Below are 27630 nucleotides of genomic sequence, written 5' to 3' on the forward strand. Positions count from 1 at the left end.
AAAGGGGGGAGCTACTCCAAACATCAAAGACCAGCTGTGCTAATTAGCCAAGCTTCATCAAACAACATTTGGATTTCATGGAAATCTAAGCACTTGTATGTGACCTAGGAGTTGGCTCATGTGGTAGCTCTCAAGTTAAATTGCCATCCCTTCACAGCAGCCAGGACAGGATGCTTCGAGGAGGTATATAAAGTTGCAGCCATTTGGACCTTCAAAAACAAAACAAAAAACCCCCTCCTGTCATTGTTCACCATTCACAGCAAAATGGCTGTTTCCTTATATCTAAAGCATCAGGAATACCTACTGTCTGATACCATGTAAAAGCAATTAGTTTACCTATACAAAACTATTACATATTGTCATAAATATAAAGGGAAGGGTAAACCCCTTTGAAATCCCTCCTGGCCAGGGGAAAGCTCCTCTCACCTGTAAAGGGTTAAGAAGCTAAAGGTAACCTTGCTGGCACCTGACCAAAATGACCAATGAGGAGACAAGATACTTTCAAAAGCTGGGAGGAGGGAGAGAAACAAAGGGTCTGTGTCTGTCTGTATGCTGGGTCTTGGCCAGGGATAGACCAGGAATGGAGTCTTAGAACTTTTAGTAAGTAATCTAGCTACGTACGTGTTAGATTATGATTTCTTTAAATGGCTGAGAAAAGAATTGTGCTGAATAGAATAACTATTTCTGTCTGTGTATCTTTTTTGTAACTTAAGGTTTTGCCTAGAGGGGTTCTCTATGTTTTTGAATCTAATTACCCTGTAAGATATCTACCATCCTGATTTTACAGGGGGGATTTCTTTATTTCTATTTACTTCTATTTTCTATTAAAAGTCTTCTTGTAAAAAACTGAATGCTTTTTCATTGTTCTCAGATCCAAGGGTTTGGGTCTGTGGTCCCCTATGCAAATTGGTGAGGCTTTTTATCCAACATTTCCCAGGAAAGGGGGGGTGCAAGTGTTGGGAAGATTGTTCATTGTTCTTAAGATCCAAGGGTCTGGGTCTGTAGTCACCTAGGCAAATTGGTGAAGCTTTTTACCAAACCTTGTCCAGGAAGTGGGGTGCAAGGTTTTGGGAAGTATTTTGGGGGGAAAGACGCGTCCAAACAGCTCTTCCCCAGTAACCAGTATTAGTTTGGTGGTGGTAGCGGCCAGTCCAAGGACAACGGGGGAAATATTTTGTACCTTGGGGAAGTTTTTGACCTAAGCTGGTAAAGATAAGCTTAGGAGGTTTTTCATGCAGGTCCCCACATCTGTACCCTAGAGTTCAGAGTGGGGGAGGAACCTTGACACATATGTACATCAGTTTTAAGTTGTGGCTTTTGGTTTGCATCAAATGTTATAATAGGCTGTACAGCTACAATTTTTTGCTTCATTCATTTCCATAATGCCTTTCAGAATGGTTGTTTTCACTGCATATGTCACAGCGAGTGCAGACAACAAAAATACTCCATTACCTTAATTTAAAAACGTTTACCTCCATGAAAAATTCCCTTTCCCCCATATAGTCATTAACTATTTGGTTGCACTGGGTTTGCTACCAAATGAAATTATCAAGTTCTATGCTTTCGTTACCTAATTGGAATATATATGGCATGATAAAAGGGATGGCAAAGGCAATCCTGGTGTGACTTATTTCTTATCTTGTTCCATTGTTTACTCAAATCCTCCACCTTGAAGATACAATGCTCACAAATAATCACTTAACATTTTAAAAAGAGTGAAGTGATTTTCTGAATAAAGAGTGGTTTCAGAGTAGCAGCCGTTAAATTTGCCAAATTAATTACATTCAAACCCCTTGTTCTGCAGTCAATTTTATTTGTTTAGATTTGTGGAGTATGTCCCCAATTCAAGTACTCTACACTCTGGGTGACATAACAGTTTAACTTAGTTTCATCATCATTCTGACAATTAAACTGCTCACCCCAAACTAAGCTGCACTATTACTAACCACTAAAATTTTTAAAACAAAATGAAAAACTTAAAATTCCTCAAATATCACCCAAATCCTTTAAGTAAAGCTAGACCTCTGCAGCATATCTGGAAGGTTAATCTAGGTGAAACAAGATCCAAAGCCAAGGAGCTTTCAAACTGAACACCCTGCCAACAGCCCCGAACATATTTTACAAGGAAGCTCTGCTTTAGGAGCTTCTGCTCATCTCATCTGAAGTACCATGACACAAACTAAGGTGGACTCTTGGGTAACCATGACCCAAACTATTTAGCATTTCCAGGAGATCAACATCATCATCTTGGAAGCTCGAAAGCTAGCCAGGGCAGCTCAGGTTGTAATCAATACTGTAGCCCTGAATGTAATATTAGAACTTTAAAGAAGCCTCTGAAGTGTTAAGAAACTTCCTAAAAGCATAGTCATCTTAAAAATTAAGTACTTTCCCTGCTATAACAGTCCTACATTACCTATATTATCAGTCCTATATTGCCATTTGATCAGTGGTAATTATGGAAAGAATGGATTTTTATTTTTTTTTTTTTTTTAAGTGAAGCTGAACAGGGCCTGGGTCTATACATTTATCAGCAATCAAAGGAAGGTCCCGATTCAGCATGAAGTAGGGTTGCCAATCCTCCAGGGTTATCCTGGAGTCTCCATGAATTAAAGATTAATCTTTAACTAAAGATTATGTCCTGTGATGAAACCTCCAGGAATACATCCAACCAAAATTGGCAACCCAAGCATGAAGTGATGGTACTCGTGGTTCAGTAGGTGTCTCTTTCCTCCAAGCTCACAGTAAGAGTGCCCAAGTAAGATTTTAGAGAGCCAAACTGCTACAATCCCTCATTCGTCTAATATATGAAAGCTGCAATCCAAAGCCCCACTTTTCACAATCCATGCAAACCAAGTGTCCTGGCAAGTTTTTAAATTTGTTTTCTGTGTTCTGCTTACCTAAACACATCCTTGCATTCTCAGCTGGAGAAATGCTCTGATCTGCCACAAATCTGTTATACAAAAAATTGCTGATGCAGAATGGCACAGCTGACATTTCACCCAGTGGTGGGTGCACTACAGTAGTTATAACATGTTTTGATACCTTAAGATGGAATGCTTTAATACTTAGCTAAAAATTTGTTAAGATAATGAGACAGATGTTAGGACAAAAGTTACACTTCACCAGGTTGTGTTAAAATGCGACAGAAAATGTAATATTCAACTTGAAAAAGCTGGGGAGAAATCCATTTGTTAGCTCACCAAAATAAGAAATATATGAATTGTAGACATTCCTTTTTCAGAAGTGGACCTCAGGATTTGAAAAGTAAACGTTTACTGAAAAAAGTCTCTTTAAAGTTAATGAAGCAAGCCTTTAACAAATATGCATTGTTGTTTTAAAACAAATTAGTTCCTGGTTTTTTCCATCCTTAGGAGATGGAGAACTACTTAGTGCTCAGCAGAATTTCCAGTAGTAAAAGCTTGCTTTGTTAAATCAAGGATGGTCAAAAATCGGGCATTGCCCAGGCACTCAACTAACTCATCAATATGGAGTATGCATCAAATTTGGATCTCTCGTTTAGCCGGCGAAAGTCATTACAAAACCTAGTGGTGCCATCGGGTTTGGGCACCAACACAAATTGGGCTCGACCATTGACTGTGGGACTCTTCTATGACTCCCAGTTCCAACCTCCTTTTTACCTCCACCTTGATCTCCTCCCTTTTTGCCAAAGAGACCTGGTAGGACCTTAAAGTTACCTTTGCCCCGCGGTCTGTGACAATATGGGGATATGCTTCGGTGGTCCAACCTGATTTGGTTGAAAACACATCCTGGTATCGGCTGATCATCTCAGTTATCTCCTTATTCTGGTTCAGTGTCAGACCAGGGGATATCCTGAGCTGCTCATGAAGGTTATTTCCCTGGATCAGGGCCTCTTGGACCACTATACATGCCTCTTGCTGGTGCCAAGGTTTCAAGAGGTTAATGTGATAAATCCATTCTTGTTTTCAGCATCCTGGCTGCCACACCTTGCAGGTTACTTCCCCCACAGGTTCAACCACCTCATAGGGCCCCTTCCATTGGGCCAGAAGCTTGTTTTCTGCTGTAGGTACCAACACCATCACCCGATCCCCTGGTTGAAATGGTCGGACTTTTGCCTAGCGATTGTAATGGATTTGTTAGGCCTCCTGCGCCTTTTCCAAATGTTCCCATACAATAAGGGTGACCTGGGCTATCCGGTCTCGCATCTGAAATACATGTTCTGTTACATTTCTCCCCCCATTGGGTTCCTCTTCCCAGATCTCTTTGGCGATATCTAGTATGCCACGGGGGTGGTGCCCACATAATAACTCAAAGGGGGAAAACCCAGTTGAGGCCTGAGGTACCTCCCAGAAGGCGAACATAAGGTAAGGTAGTAGGGTGTCCCAATCCTTCCCATCCTGACTTACCACCTTCCTTATCATAGCCTTGAGGGTTTGGCTAAACCTTTCCACCAGCCCATCGGTCTGCGGATGATAGACCGAAGTCCTCAGGGTATGTATGTGGAGCAGTGTACAGAGGTCCTTCATTAGCTTCAACATAAATGGGGTCTGTTAATATCTCCTCTGGTAGCCCCACTTGGGCAAAGATCCCCACCAGCTCTTTGGCTATCATTTTAGAGGCTGTGTTCCACAGGGGGACAGCTTCTGGGTAGCGAGTAGCATAGTCCAAAACAACAAGTTTGTATTGGTGGCCCCGCGCAGTCTTCTCCAGGGGTCCCACGAGGTCCATGGCTATTCGCTCGACCTCTATGATGGGAAGGGGTACTAAAGGTGCCCTCAAGTGGGAACGGGGATTGCGCAGCTGACACTCTGGGCAGGATGCACAGTACCTCCATACTTCATGTACTCCAGGCCAGAGGAACCGTCGTAGGACCCATGCCAGGGTCTTCTCTACCCACAAATGCCCCCCAACAAGATGACTATGGGCAAGACTTAATACAGCGTTCTAGTGTTTTTGAGGTACTAGGATCTGCTGTACCTTCTGTCCCTGTACTGCTGCAACCTAATATAAGAGATCCTTCTTCATTATGAAGTAGGGTCATTGTCCCTGGGTTTTCCCTTCTACGGGAACCCCATCTACTTCTATCACCTCCTTCCTAATGTTGTCGTACCTTGGGTCTTCAGCCTGGTCCCGTCCAAAATTTCCTCTCCGAGGCTAATCTGCCTGAGTTCTAGGGGGCCAGTCTCTGTTGCCTCTACTGGTTAAGAGGCATTAGGGTGGGGGGTCAGATAGAGCGCTTCTCTCTCCTGGGTGGCCTCCTGTTCAGCTGCTCGGGTCCGCCTACCTACGAGAGCGACCCTCTGGCTTTGGGCCAGTATTCGGGTTCCCAAGGCCTTAGCTGTCCTCCTTTCCCTTTTCATCTTTCTACCCTGTCTGGGAGTGGAGAACAAATCTGGGGACATTTCAGAGAAGACTGGGGGTTGACAGTCTACTGTGGATGTCTCACTAATTTCAGGGTTCCCCTCTTTCTCCAATCTTCCTACTGGGAGTAAGTCTCCAAACCCTGGGAAGTCCCTTCCTATGAGCACCAGGTATGGGAGTTTAGGGACTACACCTGCTGCTACCTCAGTAGTTTTCCCCTGGATTTCAATTTTTACTGGGATGGTGGGGTAGTAAACTGTCCCATGGATGCATGTTTTCCCCGTACGTTTAGCCCACAGCAGCTGACTACGCTTCATGAGCTTCCCCGAGATAAGCGTGATAGCACTCCCCGAATCAACCAGTGCTATGGTCTCTACCCCATTTAGTTTCACTGGTCCAGTGTACATATGTGGGGTAGTGAGACCTCCCCAACAAGGTGGATTAGGGAGCATTGGTCTGCCCAGTTCCCCAGGTTACACTGCATAGGCTCCTCGGCATATTAACACTGTGTAACACTAACCTCTTCCCCCGCAGTGCTCCGACTCTTTGTGGCTTCCGGTGGGCCTTCAGCCCCTCTCTTTTTCCACCTGGACTCTCCTGGTGGCCCAGTCACCCGAGCTTGGTGCTGCTAGTTTAACCCGGGGTACCTCTTCCTTAACTGGTCGGGTCAGCTCCCTTGCTGTCCTTCGCCTCTCTACCAGTGCAACAACTTCATCATAGGTGGAGGGTTCGTTCTGGCTTAGCTATGCACCAAGATCTGGCGGTAGTCCCCTCATGTATCGATCGATGACCAGAACCTCTAGTATGTTCTCCGGACTCCAGGACTCAGTTCGCAACCACTTTCGTGTGAGATGGATGAGGTCATATAATTGGGACCACAGGGTTTTGTTTTCCTGCTGCCTCCACTCATGATATCACTGGGCCTGCACTGCAGTTGTTCCCCAGATCTGGCCAGGATCTCTGCTTTCAGCTGGAGGTAGTCTGCTGCAGCTTCTTAAGGCAAATCATAGTCAGCCTTCTGGGCCTCCCCACACAGGAATGGGGCAAGGATGCCAGACCACCGATCTTGAGGCCAGGCCTCCCGTAGGACTGTCCTCTCAAAGGCCAGGAGATATGCCTCTATGTCATCCTCCCCCATCATTTTCTGCAGGCAGTTGCTGGCCCATATGATCCTCGTCCCATCATGGCCGTGGTTCATCTCCGTAAAGGCCTTCACTTGAATTACCAGTTCCCGCAACATAGTACAGCCTTGAGCAGCCTGGTCCATCAACAGGCGATTGGTCTCCTACTGCAGCGGCACTGTCTCCTGTTGGGCAGCTGCCTGGACATGGGTAGCCTCCTGCTGGGCAACCATGGCTTGTATCAGTGCCCGCACTACATCTTCCATTGTGGTGAAAAAAAATAAACCTGCTCCCCCACCCTCTTTTTTTCCTTCCCCAAACACCCTCCTTCTTCCGCCATGCTGTGCACACCAGATCCCACTGCTCACACCACTTGTGACAAAGTTCCTCCTTTGTACTGGTGGGTCCTATGCTTATTGGCGGATTTGCTTGCCTCAGAGGTTCACGGCAGCCCTCAGTTTGGCCACTTTCGTGGCTCAATCTGCCTTTCACTCAGTTAGCCTCATTACTGGCCAGCATGGGAAAAAGGAAGAACAATAATCCCCGCTGTCTCTGCTGATCCACCTAGTGGATTGGGGAACAGGCCAGAGACCTTCCCCTCTGGTGGAACCCAGAGTCCAGTTCAACTCCTCCGGTATCAAGTAGGGAGTTGGAGGGATGGGGGAGAAACTCGGGCCCACCCTCTACTCCGGGTTCCAGCTCAGGGCCCTGTGGATTGCAGCTGTCTTCAGTGGCTCCTGTAACAGCTGCGTGACAGCTACAACTCCCTGGGCTACTTCCCCACGGCCTTCTCCCAACACCTTCTTTATTCTCACCACAGGACCTTCCTCCTGATGTCTGATACTGCTTGTACTTTTCAGTCTTCCAGTAGTATGCCTTCTCACTCTCAGCTTCTTGCGCCTCTTGCTCCCAGCTCCTCGCACGCACACCACAAACTGAGGTGAGCTCCTTTTTTAAACCCAGGTGCCCTGGTTAGCCTGCCTGTCTTAATTGATTCTGGCAGCTTCTTGATTGGCTGCAGGTGTTCTAATCAGCCTGTCTGCCTTAATTTTTTCCAGAAAGTTCCTGATTGTTCTGGAACCTTTCCTGTTACCTTACCCAGGGAAAAGGGACCTACTTAGCCTGGGGCTAATATATCTGCCTTCTATTATGCTCCTGTAGCCATCTGGCCTGACCCTGTCACACCATACAGAAGTCTTGTCAACTTTCAAGAATATTTTTCATCCAACCTTTCAACTCTTAGTGTGGTTACTTATAGCTTTACTATGCAACTTTAAAATTATTCTTAAGTCAGAAAATTGACCGGGGTCATCAAGATCTTTCCAAACTCACCCCCATTGAACTGCATGTGACTTCATCTCAAGGTTTGAAACTGTAAGTCTATGAAGTCTTATTTCCAACTATTTGATATCATCTGAGAACACCCTATCAAATCAATCTGCAGCTAATTACTCAGGTAACAAAAAGGAAAAGAATACCATCTCTTTCAGACATTACTTTTTTAGCAGGTGAACTTCAATTCAATTATGAAAAACAGCAGTTTCAATTAATTTTACTGTATTCATTCTTGATTAAATTTCTGTCTAAAATAATATTTGATCAAAGATCTCATCTGACCTTAACCCATTTAGATTCCTGATAGCAGGACAAGATTTTTGTTTTTTTATTTTTGTTTCTTCAGTTCTGTTTGTTCCAAAAATATTGTTCATTTTTACTGGACTCGCATAAACAATGAGGAAACAAATGAGTTATATATATGTATATAACTGAAAAATAATAAGATAAGTAAAACCTTTGAAAGTTGATTAGCATCCAAACAAAAGTTAAAATACATACTGAATTCTTTTAGAGATTTTATTTATTCAAGTGATTATCATTTGAAAGCAAAGGGTTGGTTATAGGTATTTTCAAAGCTACTTTTAATCTTCTTAAATTCAAGAACAGTACAATTCAATGTGGCACCATGCTTGGAAGTTGTGTGTTCAGTTGACTGTCAAAATCTTCAGGCTCTGAGTTTTGCTTTTCCCCCTTTAAATTTATAGCAGGAAATGGGTTTTCCTCCAAATCTGCTTTCCTCCACATCTGCTATGCTATTTTTCCCTTTTTTATTAGTCAAGTTTAACTTTTTGGTCAGGTAAAAGTTGTAGATAAGTTTAAGTTTTTTTCATAAGTTTCAATAAATTATTCTTTACATTTTCATCTCCTCACCTGAAACATTAAACTTCTTTATACAGATCATTCCCATCAACTAAAAATCATACTAACTTGGAAGGTTTCAAGAAATATTAGTCCCAAAACCACTTCTTGGTAACTACTGAGATTTAAATTACCTGCAACTAATAACCTCTCTTCAAGAGTTCTACCTCATGGCTTGTACGATGAATTCACCAGCATGACATCTAAGTTTTATATCTGTAAATTCATGACATGAACAGCAATGCTTTAAGAAATTGGTCCTCGTGCTTATACAAATTCACAAAAAAAGGCAAGCAGCACCTATAGTTCCTCCTGCTTGGCTGTTTTATTGCGGTATTAATAGAAAAAAAAAGAAATATTCTAAAAGAAAGGCTACAATACTCTGCTTTCAGCAACTGAAGTATAAGAAAATACTGCCAAACAAATCAAGACAAGCAGTAAGGTTTACAATGTGCTACCTAATATAAAATTAGTTTATTAGAGAACCTCAAGCTTGTATACTAGTTCCATTATTTTCTCTCGTATCTGACATTGCCTATATTAAAAGAAAATTTACTAACAAACATTTCCTAAAAGCTGAAATCATTCAGTACAGCAAAGCATGATTTCTCTGACAAACTGTGTCCCTTCAAATTTTAACACGACTGTATTGTAATCTTTTCAGAAAAGATTACATATGTATGGATAGGTTCCTATATCATGAGAGAACAATGGGCTTTTTAACAGATCGAATATCACCCAGTCAGCTCCTGACATTATCACCTGTTGGAGTGTGACCAACATGGGGCAGAAAGAGGTTTTATAAAGTGTTGATAACCAAAACTATTTTATAACAAAATTTTGTTTAAAAAGTTTATAGTTTGATATGATAATATGGGGAGCTGTTAGGGAAAAATTAATGGACCAATTATGTGCTCAGCAAAATAGTCAAGGACACATAGATATTTAGAAATCTGATTACCATTTCATGAATATCAAAGTACACTCACCTGCTAAAGACTCAGCACACCTGCCCACTGTTTTGATTAATAATATTTGAGAGACATGCTGGTTTGTTACATGTGTAATCACAGATGTCACTCAACTTAATAAAGTCACCAAAAAGATGTCATGAGCAGTGAAAAGATGCTCACTCCAACATGGTAACATCCTATTCAAAGAGACCTGAGGATTGTATTATTTACCAATGTTACTCTAAACAAAAGTGCATTGTTGTAACCTTCAAGAAACAAACAATCAAGAGAAGAGAAATGTGCAATGGTTTGGTTTGAGCGCTTCGGGGGGTAGCTGTCTTTTAGCAATTCTACTCCTCTTTCAAGGCTTGATGTATTTGTTATACAATCTTCAAAGCTACTTCCTAGAATCCTCGGGATTTTCCTCATTTTATTAGGAATGCTACCAGTTTCCCTTCCTTAAATTATATTCTCTCAGGACTGCCTTTAGATTAATTCACACATGGAAAGAATTTGTTTGTGTTGTCCCCTTTCCCAGTTTCTACAGCAGGGATGGGCAAACTTTTTGGGCCGAGGGTGGAGAAATTGTATGCAAGGCCGGGGCAGGGGGTTAGGGTGCGGGAAGGACTGCGGGGTGTGGGAGGGGGTGTGGTGTGCAGGAACAGGCTCAGGGCAAGGGATTGGGGCAGAGGAAGGAGGCAGGGTGTATGAGGGGGCTCAGGGAAGGGGATTGGGGTGCAGCAGGGGTGCGGGGTGCAGGCAGGGGGCTTAGGGCAGGGAGTTGGGGAGCAAGGTCAGGACAGGTCTGGGCTCCAGCCTGGCACCGCTTTCCCAAAGCGGCTCCAGGGTGGCAGCGACACACACCGGGGCCAGGGCAGGCTCCCTGCCTGCCTGCCCTGGCCCCATGCCGCACTGCTCTGGGAAGCATCCCTGTGTGGTCCCTGGGGGGAAGTGGGGGGAACAGGGCTCCACATGCTCGCCTTGCCATGCCTCCAAGTACCTCCCCCGAAGCTCCCACTGGCCACTGTTCCGCGTTCCCAGCCAATGGGAGCTGCAGGGGGCAGTGCCTGGAGGCAAGGGCAAAGCACTGAGCCCTCTGCGCCTGCGCCCTCCCCCTCGGTCCCAGGGACATGGTGCTGGCCGCTTCTGAGAGTGGCACGGGGCCTGTGGCACCACGGGAGGGCAATCCCGCGGGCCGGAGCCAAAGCCCTGACGGTCCAAATCCGGGCTGCAGTTTGCCCATCCCTGTTCCACAGCATAAACAGAAAAATTAAGTAGGATTGGCCATTTCACTCATTTTCCCCAGAATGGAAATACCTTATACTACACAGACTGCTATATCACTACTCTGATATCACATCCGAAGAAGCATTTGAAATAACGCTATTTACAAGCCAAAGAGCACAGCAAGTAGACAAACTTTTTAGCTTCTATTCTGAATGAGGCCAAACCAGCAGCCGTGTCATTTATAACACTTGCATATCTCAAATGGCCTTTGAACATGTAAAATGCTGATGCACCAATTATTAGACCTTATAAAACAAAAAATTGAAATTTATGGTTCATAACACAAGACTACACAGCAAAGGAATTACTGAAGTAATTCAAACAGAAACACTGCAGCAGACTTCTAAATAACTTTTCAGATGAGTGTTTGGTTTAATGTCTTCTTGAAACGACGCTACCATAGTTACATCAAGAGATATCCTGGCTCCAGGCTGTCATTTAAAATGTACGTTTTTAATTACACTGTACTTAAAAAAATTTGAAAAAACACTCTTTTGCCAAACTATCCTCACTTCCGGAGTCTATTCCCACAACAAAATAATGTATTTGTTTAGTAAACCATATAGAGGTGCTGACTGTGCATCTAGGGTCAACGACACTGATTCAATCTCAGACTTTACTTTTTCCACAAAAATCCATATTATGTCATCGCTGCATCTCAATTTTACATGTAAGTTCGAGTTAAACATTAGATTTGCTTTCTTCTATTCCACAATACTTTTGACCTCACTAATGCTAATCCAGCCACGACAGACTTCATATATATAATGACTTTATTGGCAAAGCAATGAGGTGTTAACACACACTAAGTGACAAAAGTGAACTTCTTGTTTTGACAAAAGTCAAAACAGAAGACGCTCCCAATGAAACATTAAAACCATAGTTCCTGGAAGGCCTCATGTCATGCTTGAAATCTGCATGATTACTCTAAGTTTCTCATAGCTCCAAGTGATATCCTAAAGCAGATTTGTTTGTACTGGACTATGCGCCACTGGCGAATACCAAGGTCTACATGAGACACAATAAGCTCAAGACCAACTGAATTTCTTAACTATGAATCAAGTATTACTTTTGCTGTAAAAAGCAAAACCTGCCTCACCTGCATATAGAAGGCCTGATTCAAAGTCTGTTGTCAACAGTAAGACTCCCAATGAATTAAACAGGCTTTGAATCAGATTGAGAGTTCACAGTAAATTAATAATTTCTTACAACTTTTTCCCCTAAACTATTAAGCTGATAATATGATAAAACAAGAACCATCTGGCATGTGTTAAGGGTGCATAAAATATGATGAAATAACTCAATTTTAAGCCTAAATTCTACAATATAAACATGTACTTAGGAAAAACACTACCATATTTGTACTCACCGCAACTTTACTTCCAACTATCTGCATGCAGTGGTCAGCGAAGAATGGTTATAGTGCGAAAAAAAAACAAAAAACATAGCAAAGTTATTAGTAGGTTGTAGCATTTCACAGAAGTAGTCAAATGTTTATTAGTGAATTAAACTCTTTTAATACTTAATTTATCAAAAAGTCTAAGAATTAACACATCATAACTAGCATATTCTCATTCTGTGGTGGAAAAAAATAGTTGAGATGGTTACTCATGTTCAATTACCAATATTTTATATATTTCATTACCAGCTGAAGAGCAGTCTAGTTTGATATCTTCACATCAAGTATTAAAAGATTGAAAAAAGTGTTAAGGTATCAGGCACTAGACATTTTAACAGATGTAGAGAAGAACTACAAAGTGAATACTCCTTTAATAGCATATTAATATACATTTTACCTTTGTACTATAGCAAATGTTTTTTACCTGAAAGGGGCTTTTACTGTATTTAAGAGGGAACATTTCTTTAATTCAATTTTCATAAGCTCACTAATGTAACTTCTGGCTGAAAGTCTCATTTTAATATTTTCATGAAGTCCTCACATCACATTTTTGTTCAAATATTCAGTATGGATGTTTTTCCAAAAGTGACAAAACCACATAATCCAGAATTTGTGTTTTTAGAAGCCATTCTTTTTCATTGTGCCATCACTGCATTTAACAGCAAGCGTGCACCTAGATTAACAGGTAGCTGGATTTGCACATAACACTTAATCCACAGAAAAACCATGTATATCTGCTTGGTTCATTACCACCAGATGGTTTTGCCTTTAGAATCAACAGACCCCAACTTCTCTCCTCACCTGCTGCAGCATGATAAGCAATCCAACTTCCTGGGAAAGGACCCTTTGTCTATGCCCATTGACTGAGATCCAAGTGGTCAAGGGGTGTATGGTCCAGACACTCCTTACCATTTTGTTCTGCCTCTTACAGGTTACTGAGTTTCATTGTCTTAGATCTCCCTGAAGTTACCTACACAACTATAGTGATGAAAGACTATGGACAGACAGCAAATTGAATTAAAATGACAAACTGTTCACTCAACTTCTCTAGATTTAGTCTTATGTAAACTAAGCAAGGTAAGATCTTTTCAGCCTAACCAGGGAGCAACAGTAAATATTTGTAATCTCTTGAAGGCAATTACCTCTGACCACTCAAATCTGGCCGTCTTCTCACTGCTGTGCATTGATCCTGGAAATTACAGGCCAGTAAGCCAAACTTCAATACTAGACAGACTGGCTGAAACTACAGTAGAGACCAGAATTATCAGACAAATGTGCACAATTACTCCTGTAGGAATTCTGTGCCACTGCGCAATGCAGAATTGATGCGGAAATGAATGTTCTGAGAGCAGAATTTCCTTTCCTCCTGCCCACAGAAACGGGCTACGGAGCTTCTGGCCACCACTAAAGGCCACTGGTCCCAGCAGAGCACAGCTCTCAAACAGAAGATATTGTCCGGGGGGGGGGGGGGGGGTTGTCCAGGCACCTGCAATTCCCAGCATGCCCTAAAGGAAGGAGATGGCATGCCGAAAACTCCATACAAGCTCTGGACCCAGCACAAGGCTGTTTCTGTCTCTGGATCCCTGGGCTCTGGGAAGTAGGGGGTATGGGATGGAGGAGGAGGGCACAGCTGTGCTCTGGGGGCAGAGAAACAGGAATTGGGTTGTTGTAGGCGTTTCTTTTCCTCTCTACTCCTGGGAGAATTTTTGTGTGCCTGTATTGTTACAGACATAAATGCTGACAGGTACTTGAAATAAATTACCAAAATAAATGAAACTGGCATGATTATTTTGTGTTATTCTGACAAATAAAATAGGCAGAATTTTAAAATATTGCGCAGATTTTTAATTTGGACGCAGAATTCCCTCAGAAGTAACACGATGTGCCAATATTGCTTTTGTGAAAATAAATCATGCCTCGCTAATCTATTACAATTCTTTGAAGGTGGTCAAACACCCATGTGAACAAGGGTGATCCAGTGGATAGAATATACTTGGACAAAGCCTTCAAAAAGGTCCATCCCCAAAAGCTCCTCAGCAAAGTCAGCCCTCATGGGACCAGAGCGAAGGTCTTCTCAAGAATCACTAACTGATTAAAAGATAGGAAATAAAGAGTATGAACAAATAGTTTTCACAGTGAAGATGTAATAGTAGGAGCCCCTGTCTCTGTACTGTCAACTGGTGCTGTTCAACATGTTCACAGATCATCTGAAAAAGGGGATAAACAATGAGGTGGCGAAGTTCGCAGACAAAACAAAGTTACTCAAGACAGTTAATTCCAAAGCTGACTGTGAAGAGTTACAAAGGTATCTGGCAAAACTGAGTGACTGGGCAACAAAATGAAATTCAATAGTGATAAGGGCAAAGTAATCCACATTTCAAAAATATAATCCTAACCATACATAAAAATGATGGGGTCTAAATATCTGTTATCACTCAAGAAAGATCTTAGAGTCTATGTGGACAGTTATCTGAAAACATCCGCTCAACATGCAGCAGCAGTCAAAAAAACTATCCAAATGTTAGAAACCATTAGGAAAGGGATAGAAAATAAGACAGAAAATATCACCATGCTGCTGTATAAATCAATAGTACTTCAAGACCTGGAATACTGAATGCAGTGCTGGTCGGCTCATCTCAAAAAAGATGAACTGGAATAGGAAAAGGTACAGAGAAAGGCAATAAAAATGATGAGGGATATGGAAGAACTTGGAGGTGAGATTAAAGAAACTGACCATGTTCATCTTAGAAAAGATGACGAAGTGGGGGACCTGACAGAGATCTCTACACATCATAAATGATGTAGAAAAAGTGAATAAAGAATTGTTATCTACCCCTTCACATAACACAAGAACCAGGGATCACCTAAGCAGTAGATTTGAAAGAAACATATGGAAGTACTTCATAATAACATAAGAACAGCCATACTGGGTCAGACCAAAGGTTCATCTAGCCCAGTACCCTGTCTCCCGACCGCGGCCAATGCCACCTGCCCCACAAGGAACGAACATCAAGTGATCCATTCCCTGTCACTCATCTCCAGCTTCTGGCAAACAGAGGCTAGGAACACCATCCCTGCCCATCCTGGCTAATAGCCATTGATGTACCTATCCTCCATGAATTTATCTAGTTCTTTTTTGAACCCTGTTATAGTCTTGGCCTTCACAACATCCTCTGGCAAAGACTTGCACAGGTTGACAGTGTGTTGCATGAAGAAATACTTCGTTTTCTTTGTTTTAAACCTGCTGCCTATCTTCACACAACATACAGTAAACCTGTGGAACTTGTTGCCAGGGGATGTTGTGAAGACCAGAAGTATAACTGGGTTCAAAAATAATTAGATACATGTATGGAAGACAGGTCCATAAATAGTGATTAGCCAAGATGGTCAGGGATGCAACCCCATGCTCTCTCAGTGACCCTAAACCTCCAAACGCTAGAAGCTGGGAAATGGACAGATCACTCAGCCATTGCCCTGTTTCTGGTATCAGCCACCGTCTCAAGACCCGATACTGAGCTAGACTGATCATTGGTCTGACCCAGCACAGCCAGTCTTATGTATCTACTAGAAAGACTTTTTCAATTCCCATCCCAGTTTTCTAGGAATGAACGAATGCTATAGGGCAAGATAAGCAGATTTACTCTTTACTTGCCAGGGAAAAAACCCTTAATGATTAATGATGACTTATTAGGGTGTTAGGTCCTTGAAGGGGAGATGAGGCCCAGTCCCATCTGTGATTAATCAGCTGCCTGGCAAAGGGATCAAGGCAATAGCAGAAAGATCACCAAGTCCTCATAAAAGCTAACAAAATAAATCAGCTAAGCTAGACTGCTGCTGCCGGGTGAGGAGAAAGGACCCATATTATACAGCTCAGACAGATGGCCCGCAGAGTGCAATCCTTAAGTGTAAAAGCTATAGAGGACAAAGGAGAGAGAGAGATAGAGAGAGAGAGAGAGAGAGAGACTCTCTCTCTTGTGTTCCAAGAATATGGCCTACAGAGAATAATAATAAACAACAGCTAAATCCCTAATCAGGAGGGAAAGGACATCATCAATATGGTGAACTTGTCTTATTTTGAAGAAATTAAGCTGAAGTTCTGAAGGAAAAACAGAAGAATCCCACACCTGAAGAGAGTGTTATTTGGTACATGGGGTAGTGAGAAAGCCCAGCAGCTTATACGGCCTCCCAAAAGGCTTAAATGACATAGCTCACATGCCTTTCAGGCAACTTCAGCTAGCTGCAATCAATTTCAGTGAGGCCTCCACTAGAACTCCAAAGCAATGTTTCCCATTTGACATGAGTTATAAATTAAGGACAAATGCCCAAATACTCTGACCTAGCCCTCTAACAGGACCTATTTTCCTAATATGACCTGCCTACATTTCTATTAAAACATCAGAAGATGAAAGTCATTAGGATTTCATCACAGAAATCCACATTAGAGAAAATATCCCTTTCCTGCTCATTGGAACCCTAATTTAGAATTAACTAGTAAAAGTAGAAAAAGATTTACATTTAATTCAAGATTTACATTTAACATCTAAAAATGGCAAGTGTTAAAATTCCTAGAATATGATACAGACTGTGTATAAAGTTAGTTTATTGCATTTCCACACTACCACCACCTCACAGACTTTCATGAAAGCAGGCATTAGCTGACTGAGCAAAGACACCATCTTCCTTGTAGTTATACTGAAGCAGAAAAATAGGAGCCATGTGATGATGGAGCACAAATAGTTTTAAAAAAGCAAGCAGTAACTCTTCTCCAACTAAACCTTAGAGTTTCCAAACAAACAAGAACAAGTGTAGGAAGTAAGGAAAATAACAGTTAAAAAAGGTGCAGCACATCTTGGAAGAGATTAATTACCTTTAAGAAGCACAACCTTATTTGTATTATTATATGACCTAAGAGTTGCAGCCACAGGCCAGGACCCCATTGTGTTAGGTGCTGTACCAACGCAACTTTGAGATACTAAATTCTTATTGGAGAAGGGCCAGAAGAGTTTTAAAAACTCGATCACTTTAGGAATCTTAATGAATAAAGGAATCTGCTTTATGAAACAAGACCATGACCTGGAACTGACCAAAGAAGAAAGGAGATTGCCATCAGTACATTTTGCCTTAGGGGGATTAGATAAGCATTGTGTTGCATAAAGTTCCAAGGAGAAATGAGCTTTAAGATGGGACACTGCAAATCACAACTTAATTGCATTTGCCGAGTGTTGACCCAAGAGCACAGCTTGTATGAGTGACCCATTGTCACTGTCATACCAATGAGGAAAGTAGCCATGGCAGAGGAGCAGAGGCATGGCATTGGGTTGTAGCTACGGAACACAAAGTCCCTTAAAAGTCCCTAAGGCACCAAACAAACAGCCTTATTCTGGCCAAGTTACTACATGAGTCAACTAATGAGAAGCAAGTGTAAGACGATGCGCGGTGCTTTGAGTTTTTGGACAGCTCCAGTGACTATCACAGCTCTCAAACTGGGTAATAATACTGACTTGGGTCAATTTTCAGTGCTGCTGTAGGCAGCCCTACGACAAAGGTTGATTTCATTCTGCTGCAAGAAACGGTCACCTGAACCCCAGTTTTATGAATGTTAAGTCCCCTGAAAAATAATTTTGGCCAAAACTATTCTGATTAATTAAGGTCAGAGGCCCATGTGAGCTCTCTAACATGTAGAGTTTGGAAAAGTCCTTAATGAACCTGCAGGTTGTGGGATGTGCAAATAACGAACAAACAGGTAAGTGTAAGGCCGTAATAGCTGCTCGCTGGACTTTAACAGAACTCAGTGACAAACTCAACATCTTCAAGTTTAACAGGTAATCCAATATGTGAGTTAAGTGAGAATCTGAAGCAGACAAACCACAGTAGATTTACCAAAAGTAGATTTGCTTCCATTTTTGAAGTTCAGTCTTCCTCATGGACAGTTTTCTATTGTTCAATACTATGTTCTGCACTTCAAATGAAGAGTCTATTTCTACACCTACTTGTCATCCAGGAGCCAAGCCATGCGATGTGGCATGGGTAGACTGGGGTGAACAGTTTTCCCCAAGTCTTGAATCAATCAGCAAGCCTATTATCAGTGACAGTCAAAGAGGTGGCCAAAGCGACAGATCCAGGAACCGTATCTGCCTCAGGCAGGTTGACACCATCGCATGATGTTGACTTTGCTCTTTTTCATAAGTTTGAGATGCAATGGTGTTGGGGGACAAGCTTCCAGCAGCGTTCTTGGCCATGCAGCAAGGAAACCACTGCCTTGCAAATATGCAGTCAGAACCACCCCCCTGAATTGTAGCTTGCATCATTGCTTGTTGGATGCCAAAAAGGTCTAGCTCTCGGAAGCCCCAAATGAAAAACATTGCCTGTATAATCTGATTCCTCAGCTCCCATTTGTGGGCCTGGCAAAAAAGTCAGTTCAGTGTGTTGGCTAACATTCTGCAGACCTGATAAGCATGCCTCTGATGGGCGATGCATCCATTCCTACGTACTAATGCTTTTATTCCCAAGGATAGGATCTTGCTCCTACCTAGTGGCTTACAACAGTGATTCTCAACCAGACATATGTGTACCTGGGAGTACACCAAGGTCTTCTGGGGGTGCATCAACTTATCTTGATATTGTCTAGTTTTACAACAGGCTACATAACAATCATTAGCAATGTCCGTAGAAACTAAAATTTCATACAGACAGTGACTTGTTTATACTGCTCTATATACTATACATTGAAATCTAAGTACAATATTATATTGCAATCAATTTATTTTACATGGTAAAAATGAGAAAGTAAGCAATTTTTCAACAACAACGTTGAAATACTTTTGTATATTTATGTCTGATTTTGTAAGCAAGTAGTTTTTAAGTGAGGTGAAACTTGGGGTATGCAAGATTAATCAGACTCCTGAAAGGGATATAATAGTCTGGAAAGGTTGAGAACCACTGGCTTACATAATGCATGGTCATTCTGTTGTCCATCTTGATCCTGAATGTATGATCTTTCATTATGGGTGGAAAGTGGTTGCACACATACCAAACTGCTCTGAACTCAATGAGACCGATGCAAACGACAGATTTCTGAGGTGCCCATTTGTCCTGTACTGTAAGGTTTTAAAGAGGGGGCACCTCAGCCCATCAGAGAGGCATCAGCATACCTCTTTGTCATCGCTCAGTTCTTGTTCCTAAGGAGGGGACACATATGGGTCCTGATGGAGGTTGCTGATATTTGTAGGAGCTCTAGTGCATTTGCCTGCTGGAATCATCATCCCCATACATATCCCAGGGATTTCAAAAGGGCCATTGAAGTGGGGCCCAAGGAAAGGGCAATGGACTCAAGGGTGGTTGTAGAGGGATTCGCATGTGCTTGGTTCCTGAAGACCCTCTTTCAGAGCCAACCTAGGAAAAGGGGTCAGAGTGGGCAGGAGGTGGATCCCTCAATGGATATCTTCAGTTCTAAAGAGGCGTCATCCCTTATATCAAACGAGGATGCTGAACTCATCAATATTGAAGAAGGAGGGGGCGATTTCTTTCTGTACCATCAGCAGGGGAGAATCAGGTTCCTGTGAAACTAGAAGATCCTTCTGTAGCAGCTATCTACATGCTACTGGAGGAGGCACTGGTGAGTCAATTCAGATGGTGCTGTAGCTGGCAGAACTGACCATGGCAAGAGAGCCATCAGAATGTCCCTTGTGCCCTACCAATGGAGCAGGTACCAGAGGAGCTGGGGTCAATACTTACCTTTTTGAGGTGGCTTTGTCTGGCTGGTTCTGAGCCAAGTACCATGGTCAACAAGCCAGAGGAGAGAGTCTCCTACAACACTCCAGGAGCAGCAACTTAAGCTGGTCCTTCCTCAGTTCGTCGATCTGCTTCTGAATCGGATGCAGATCTTGCACCCTGATCAAATGTCTCCTCTAGACAGTGGAGACAATTAGACTGGCTATCGCTCAGGGGAAGAGACCCTCTGCATGTATGGTAGGATTTAAAAACTTAAATTTCTGGAATAACAAATTTAAAAAAAAAATTCACAAAGCCTCTGACAAAGGGAGAAGCCCTTATCGGGGTGGAAATGGGACAGGGTGCTGAACCACACCTATGAAAGACTGAACAAGGCAGGCCCACAAAACACACAAACAAATTTGTGCAGTAAGTAAATAGTCAGATGTTATAAAACACTAAGGAAACAAGGCAATTAAAGTAACAAGCCTAAGACTGATAGCACTAACTAATGGACGCCACAAAGCTCAGTGTCATGCCAAAGGCAGTTGAGAAGGAAACAGAGCAGGAACACGCCCTCAAACAGGGCATGAGGGCGTACAGACCATGGAGCAGACGATGTGGACACTGCTCCCAAAGGTCTTCAAGCACAGGTGTACCTCCTCTCCACAAAGTGGTGAACCCACAGGGACAATTATGTGACCAAAAAAAAAAAAAAAATCAAATTAGCTCATAATTAAAATGTTGAAATGCTATGTCTTTTGATATTGTGATATCCCGGGGGGGGGGAGGGGAGGGGAGTCTTGTACTCTTCAGGTTTTTAAATTTGTTTTGTATCTTAAGTAGCCTGTGGAAATATTATCTGACGTAACACGGTAGGAAAAACTTTCTGGCAAAAAACAAAATCATATAGTTCAGCTATTAATGGATGGATCCCAAGAGTAATAAGGACAATCTAAAGGAGTACAGACAAAACTAAGAAACCTATACCGCTAAAATAATAAAATAGTTAAGGCCATTTATGTTTTTGATTAATATACTTTTTAAACTAAGCTGCTAGACTTTGGCAGAAAAAAAAAAAAACCAACCACCAACAACCTGGAACAGCCCTACTACAACCATGCAAAAGACTTTACCGCTAATATGCTTTTTACTTCCAGAAAGGAGCTGCCAGCTTAAGTGTACAGACTACTTGGTGCAGACCATGTACCATGTGAACCTCAATTGTGTGATATGAACACACGAAATTGGTGGTCACATGGATCTGCCTGACCTTTGCTACCAAATTCTTCTAACAGTCACCCATCAACTTGGACTTGCAGAAGGCTGGCCACTTGGCAAATCATCTGCAAACTCACAGTAAATCAGCCCAGGTGCCCTTCATCTCCTACAAAGTACTTTTGCAACAAAGAGAAGAAGCCACTCAAGGCACTGAAACTGTAACTTCCTCATGGGAATGTCCAGAAAGAGATAATATCCACAGAAGCAGTCAACTAAGTGGGAAGGAAGCACATCCAACGGAGGACGATGACCATCAAGCAAACAAAGCAGACTGATGAAAATAGTACTTAAGAATAAAATGACATTGCATTTGAGTCAACTGTTGAATTTTTTTTCCTTTTAATCAACTGCTGTAGTTGCCACAGAAAGATTATCAAACACAGATGCAATTATCAAACATAGATGAATCTTAAGGACACTTAATAGGTGGGTCAAGTCATTAAAATCATTAACTCCTAAGTTTAGTTATTTTACCTACATAAATCTTTCATTAGATTTAAGACAAAAGAAAAGTTAGGGCCATGAGAATAATAATGTTACTGAGAAAAAATTACGAACATACATCTACACTTCTGGTTTATTTATAAATTCAAGTTTTAGAATTCAATTGACATGCACCTAAATTACCTATTTTAAAGTCTACATTTGAGCTGGAGTACAATATTTTAAAAGGAAAACACTGTAGACATCGATGAAACATCCAAACTGAAGGCTGAACAACGTTTTAAAATGAAGATTTCTCTGAAGGTTGTTTTGGAAAAAAACAAAAACTATACTTAGTATTGTATTTAAAATCAACACCCAAGTTTATGCTACACTTCTACACAATGTATTACATATTGTGATAAGGTTAAAGTTTCTTAAAATGCAAACAAAACCTGTTAGGCATGCAACCTTAGCCATGCTTTATTATAAAATTCCTAAATTATATCTTAACACCTTTAGGGGAAAAGCCACTTTCAGAAAATATTTTTGAAAAGAGTATTGCTTTAAATATTCCCAGTAGACACTTTTTCCATTCCTTCTGCAACAAGGAAGTTTTAGTAACATGTAATTGGTTTTCTTCTTGCTTGGACTGATCCTACATTTGATTTTTTTTATCATCATCAAATGGAGAAAAAGAAGCTTTAAAGCACCCTAATCAAAAATACCTCAATAAACCCAAAGCTAGTTCACACAAAAATATTACCAAATCATTTTCATAACAGTGAAATGTTATTACAGCTGGTGTACTAGATGATTGTGGTATGTTTAGAAACATGTAATGCTTTACACTCTGGATTTTTCATTCTCTGAATGACAAGCTTTAAGCTTTCATACCTATTGGTTTAATAAAGATAAGACAGATGCGACTTTCTTTCAATATCTCTATTTACACATTACACCAATCAACTCCCCTCATTCAGTGAAAAAGGATAATCATGTAACTTCTTCCAAAAATTAATTCAGTTATATGGAGTTCTAGTGTTGCGAAGAAATTTGAAGTCAAAACTTCATACAGTAACAGTGTACTGATGAAAATCTGTTAAAAAACTCAGAAGCTCAAGTCACTTACCTCACTTTCAGTTCTATGCTTATCATTAGGAAGATAAACGATCTTATTTTGCAGTTCATTTTAAAAATAAAAACCCATGATTATCCATGTATAGTATCTGTATTTTGCACTCAGACTTAGTTGCATAAAATTACTAAAATTTCTGCCTTTAGGTATTACACTGAATATAAAGCTTGTATTTCCCAAAGCATCTTCCTACAAACAACAATGCAAAAATGGGGGGAAAAAAGTCCCAATTTCCAAGTAAAACTCTACACATCACCCAATTCTATTGAAAATGATGCTAATGGCAAATTTCACTTATCACTTGAAACATATTTCTGCTCTTGGGATACCAAAAGCTAAATTTTAACAAATGCTGTTACTCTGCTCTGGCAGTGCTGCAATGCATTGTTTAACATTCAGAAATCAGCTTGCTTAAAGTACAATATACAGCAAATACAAGAGGAATACAGGGCAAAACACATTAGTAATTTACAGTGGAATTACTACAGATGTCCAAGAATAGGTTAGCATCTTTCACTGCAATCAACCTTAACTGAACATTGGCCAACTGGAGATGGATAAACCTGTGGCCATTTTACCTGAAAAAACATCTCCCCCTCTAGGGACTTCCATAGAATCATAGAATATTAGGGTTGGAAGGGACCTCAGGAGGTCATCTTGTCCAACCCCCTGCTCAAAAGCAGGACCAATCCCCAATTAAATCAACCCAGCCAGGGCTTTGTCAAGCCTGACCTTAAAAACTTCTAAGGAAGGAGATTCTACCACCTCCCTAGGTAACGCATTCCAGTGTTTCACCACCCTCCTAGTGAAAAAGTTTTTCCTAATATCCAACCTAAACTTCCCCCACTACAACTTGAGACCATTACTCCTTGTCCTGTCATCTTCTACCACTGAGAGTAGTCTAGAACCATCCTCTTTGGAACCACCTCTCAGGTAGTTGAAAGCAGCTATCAAATCCCCCCTCATTCTTCTCTTCTGCAGACTAAACAATCCCAGTTCCCTCAGCCTCTCCTCATAACTCATGTGTTCCAGACCCCTAATCATTTTTGTTGCCCTTCGCTGGACTCTCTCCAATTTATCCACATCCTTCTTGTAGTGTGGGGCCCAAAACTGGACACAGTACTCCAGATGAGGCCTCACCAATGTCGAATAGAGGGGGACGATCACGTCCCTCGATCTGCTGGCTATGCCCCTACTTATACATCCCAAAATGCCATAGGCCTTCTTGGCAACAAGGGCACACTGCTGACTCATATCCAGCTTCTCGTCCACTGTCACCCCTAGGTTCTTTTCCACAGAACTGCTGCCTAGCCATTCGGTCCCTAGTCTGTAGCTGTGCATTGGGTTCTTCCGTCCTAAGTGCAGGACCCTGCACTTATCCTTATTGAACCTCATCAGATTTCTTTTGGCCCAATCCTCCAATTTATCTAGGTCCCTCTGTATCCTATCCCTGCCCTCCAGCGTATCTACCACTCCTCCCAGTTTAGTATCATCCGCAAATTTGCTGAGAGTGCAATCCACACCATCCTCCAGATCATTTATGAAGATATTGAACAAAACCGACCCCAGGACCAACCCCTGGGGCACTCCACTTGACACCGGCTGCCAACTAGACATGGAGCCATTGATCACTACCCGTTGAGCCCAACAATCTAGCCAACTTTCTGCCCACCTTATAGTGCATTCATCCAGCCCATACTTCTTTAACTTGCTGACAAGAATACTGTGGGAGACCGTGTCAAAAGCTTTGCTAAAATCAAGAAACAATACATCCACTGCTTTCCCTTCATCCACAGAACCAGTAATCTCATCATAGAAGGCGATTAGGTTAGTTAGGCATGACCTTCCCTTGGTGAATCCATGCTGACTGTTCCTGATCACTTTCCTCTCATGTACGTGCTTCAGGATTGATTCTTTGAGGACCTGCTCCATGATTTTTCCAGGGACTGAGGTGAGGCTGACTGGCCTGTAGTTCCCGGGATCCTCCTCCTTCCCTTTTTTAAAGATTAAAACATTAGGCTTTTTCCAGTCATCTGGGACTTGCCCCATTTGCCACGAGTTTTCAAAGATAATGGCCAATGGCTCTGCAATCACAGCCGCCAATTCCTTTAGCACTCTCGGATGCAACTGGTCCGGCCCCATGGACTTGTGCGCGTCCAGCTTTTCTAAGAAGTCCCTAACCACCTCTTTCTCTACAGAGGGCTGGCCATCTATTCCCCATGTTGTGATGCCCAGCGCAGCAGTCTGGGAGCTGACCTTGTTAGTGAAGACAGAGGCAAAAAAAGCATTGAGTACATTAGCTTTTTCCACATCCTCTGTCACTAGATTGCCTCCCTCATTCATTAAGGGGCCCACACTTTCCTTGGCTTTCTTCTTGTTGCCAACATACCTGAAGAAACCCTTCTTGTTACTCTTAACATCTCTCGCTAGCTGCAGCTCCAGGTGCGATTTGGCCCTCCTGAATTCATTTCTACATGCCCGAGCAATATTTTTATACTCTTCCCTGGTCATATGTCCAACCTTCCACTTCTTGTAAGCTTCTTTTTTATGTTTAAGATCCGCAAGGATTTCACCGTTAAGCCAAGCTGGTCGCCTGCCATATTTACTATTCTTTCGACACATCGGGATGGTTTGTCCCTGTAACCTCAACAGGGATTCCTTGAAATACAGCCAGCTCTCCTGGACTCCTTTCCCCTTCATGTTAGTCCCCCAGGGGATCCTACCCATCCGTTCCCTGAGGGAGTCGAAGTCACCTTTCCTGAAGTCCAGGGTCCGTATCCTCCTGCTTACCTTTCTTCCCTGTGTCAGGATCCTGAACTCAACCAACTCATGGTCGCTGCCTCCCAGATTCCCATCCACTTTTGCTTCCCCTACTAATTCTTCCCGGTTTGTGAGCAGCAGATCAAGAAAAGCTCCCCCCCTAGCTGGCTCCTCTAGCACTTGCACCAGGAAATTGTCCCCTACGCTTTCCAAAAACTTCCTGGATTGTCTATGCACCGCTGTATTGCTCTCCCAGCAGGTATCAGGAAAATTAAATTTAAAATTACTTTGCATGCAACCATATACTTTTAAGTAACTGAACACCTTTATGGCATAACAAAGTTGTGATATGTGGATCTACTAACACAGGTATTTATGCGCACAGCGAGGAGCATGGAAATTCTTCAACATTGAAGACTGACAGCTCCATAAGGTTATCCCTAAGAATGGTGGTATTTCATCTTACTACAGAATGATTCTCACCAGCAACAGAGCACCTTGTGCCCTACCAAGCCAACTACACTACTTAACTAATTTAACAAATTGAGACCTTGTCCAACATCAATTTTATTACTTTACAAATTTGACAATTCCATGTTTTCATCATCAAGTCCTACTGATTACCCTAGAGCTGTAGATTTTGAAGTCTGACTAGTTTACAGTAAGTGAGGGTCATGTTTCAGATTAATTAAAATTTAGTACACCTCGAACAATTTATCTACAATTGATGGCATTATAAAGTGCATTATGCACAATGGATTTCTAAGGATAAACTGAGGCAGCAATCAGACTATTTCATCTCAAAAAGCATAAAGTACATGAAGCCAAGCTTATTATTCTGGTCTATCTTGGAAAAGTTAACTTACAGATTTAGCAGTTGCAGAAATGTACTGGCCAACCATCTCACGTTTCGTGGTCAAGTCCTTATTTCGTAAAGGAGCTTTACGTTCTTCATTTAAGTTCATGTCTTCCTGTAAATGAGCAGACAACATAAAATGACATGATAATACTTATTTCAGTTTTCTTTTATCTTGACTAGTACTGATGCCCCTTTACAAATAAAAACTGCTCCATATTTGAAAATTAACAGTGACTGAGTTACTGTGTACCTACTTGAAATATCTGTGGTAATCCAGTCAATTATTCCCTTACACTGTCCTCTGAAAGAAAAGGAGGACTTGTGGCACCTTAGAGACTAACCAATTTATTTGAGCATGAGCTTTCGTGAGCTACAGCTCACTGAGCTGTAGCTCACGAAAGCTCATGCTCAAATAAATTGGTTAGTCTCTAAGGTGCCACAAGTCCTCCTTTTCTTTTTGCGAATACAGACTAACACGGCTGTTACTCTGAAACTGTCCTCTGAATTATCTCAATATTTAATTTTTATTCTATACCTTTAACTATACAGTATGAATTTTAATTTTACAATTTTCCATAATACCCCACAACGAGCATTATGTTCAACACAACTGACAAGGAAGTATGCTTCCAGTAAAAAAAACAAGGAAAGTAAGATGCTAAAATTGATCCAATTCAGATGTTAAGTTGACCACATGCATTAATTTTGTATTAGTGTCCAAAGCTATGTTTTTTATAAAAAAACATTTTAATGGCATAAAAACTTGTCACTTTGAACAAAACTGCTCCAGTATTAATGAGATTTTTAGACATTTGACACAATAACCAAATTCGTAAATTTTTTCTTACACAGGCCAGTTTCCCATACTAAGGACCAAAAGCTAGCTTCCCAAACCCATATTTAGCCACTAACAGGTGGGATTATCCCTAACTGATTTAGGAACACTACAATCCCACGATCAAGCCATATTCCCTGATCGAGGAATAGAGTCTCATCAGAATACTCCTGTTTCCCTGACTTGTCGAAGTTCTGATTTTGGAAGGTGCTTATTTACACTAGCTATTTGCTTGCTATGAGTTGGTGCCATTCTCACAACCTGGATGTTAATGAAGTGCTGAACTTCTTTTCCAGTGCAGATGAGCATTTTAACTACGAAACTTTAG

General features: G+C 41.7%; 1 protein-coding gene across 3 annotated transcripts in view; it reads right to left on the minus strand.

The window, feature by feature from the left end:
* The window catches only part of DIAPH2 (diaphanous related formin 2), an 837317-nt gene that overhangs the window by 757952 nt on the left and 51735 nt on the right, over positions 1-27630 (minus strand). For 2 of the 3 annotated variants that reach the window (XM_077825677.1, XM_077825675.1), the window contains 2 exons: positions 26475-26579; positions 12267-12287 (listed from right to left, as the gene is read on the minus strand). In XM_077825677.1, coding sequence (XP_077681803.1) covers positions 12267-12287; positions 26475-26579 — 126 coding nt within the window. The remainder of the gene's footprint in view (positions 1-12266; positions 12288-26474; positions 26580-27630) is intronic. The other variant, XM_077825676.1, reaches the window with a different exon arrangement.

The sequence above is a fragment of the Eretmochelys imbricata genome, chromosome 9 (assembly GCF_965152235.1).
Source record: "Eretmochelys imbricata isolate rEreImb1 chromosome 9, rEreImb1.hap1, whole genome shotgun sequence".
Classification (NCBI taxonomy): Eukaryota; Metazoa; Chordata; order Testudines; family Cheloniidae; genus Eretmochelys; species Eretmochelys imbricata.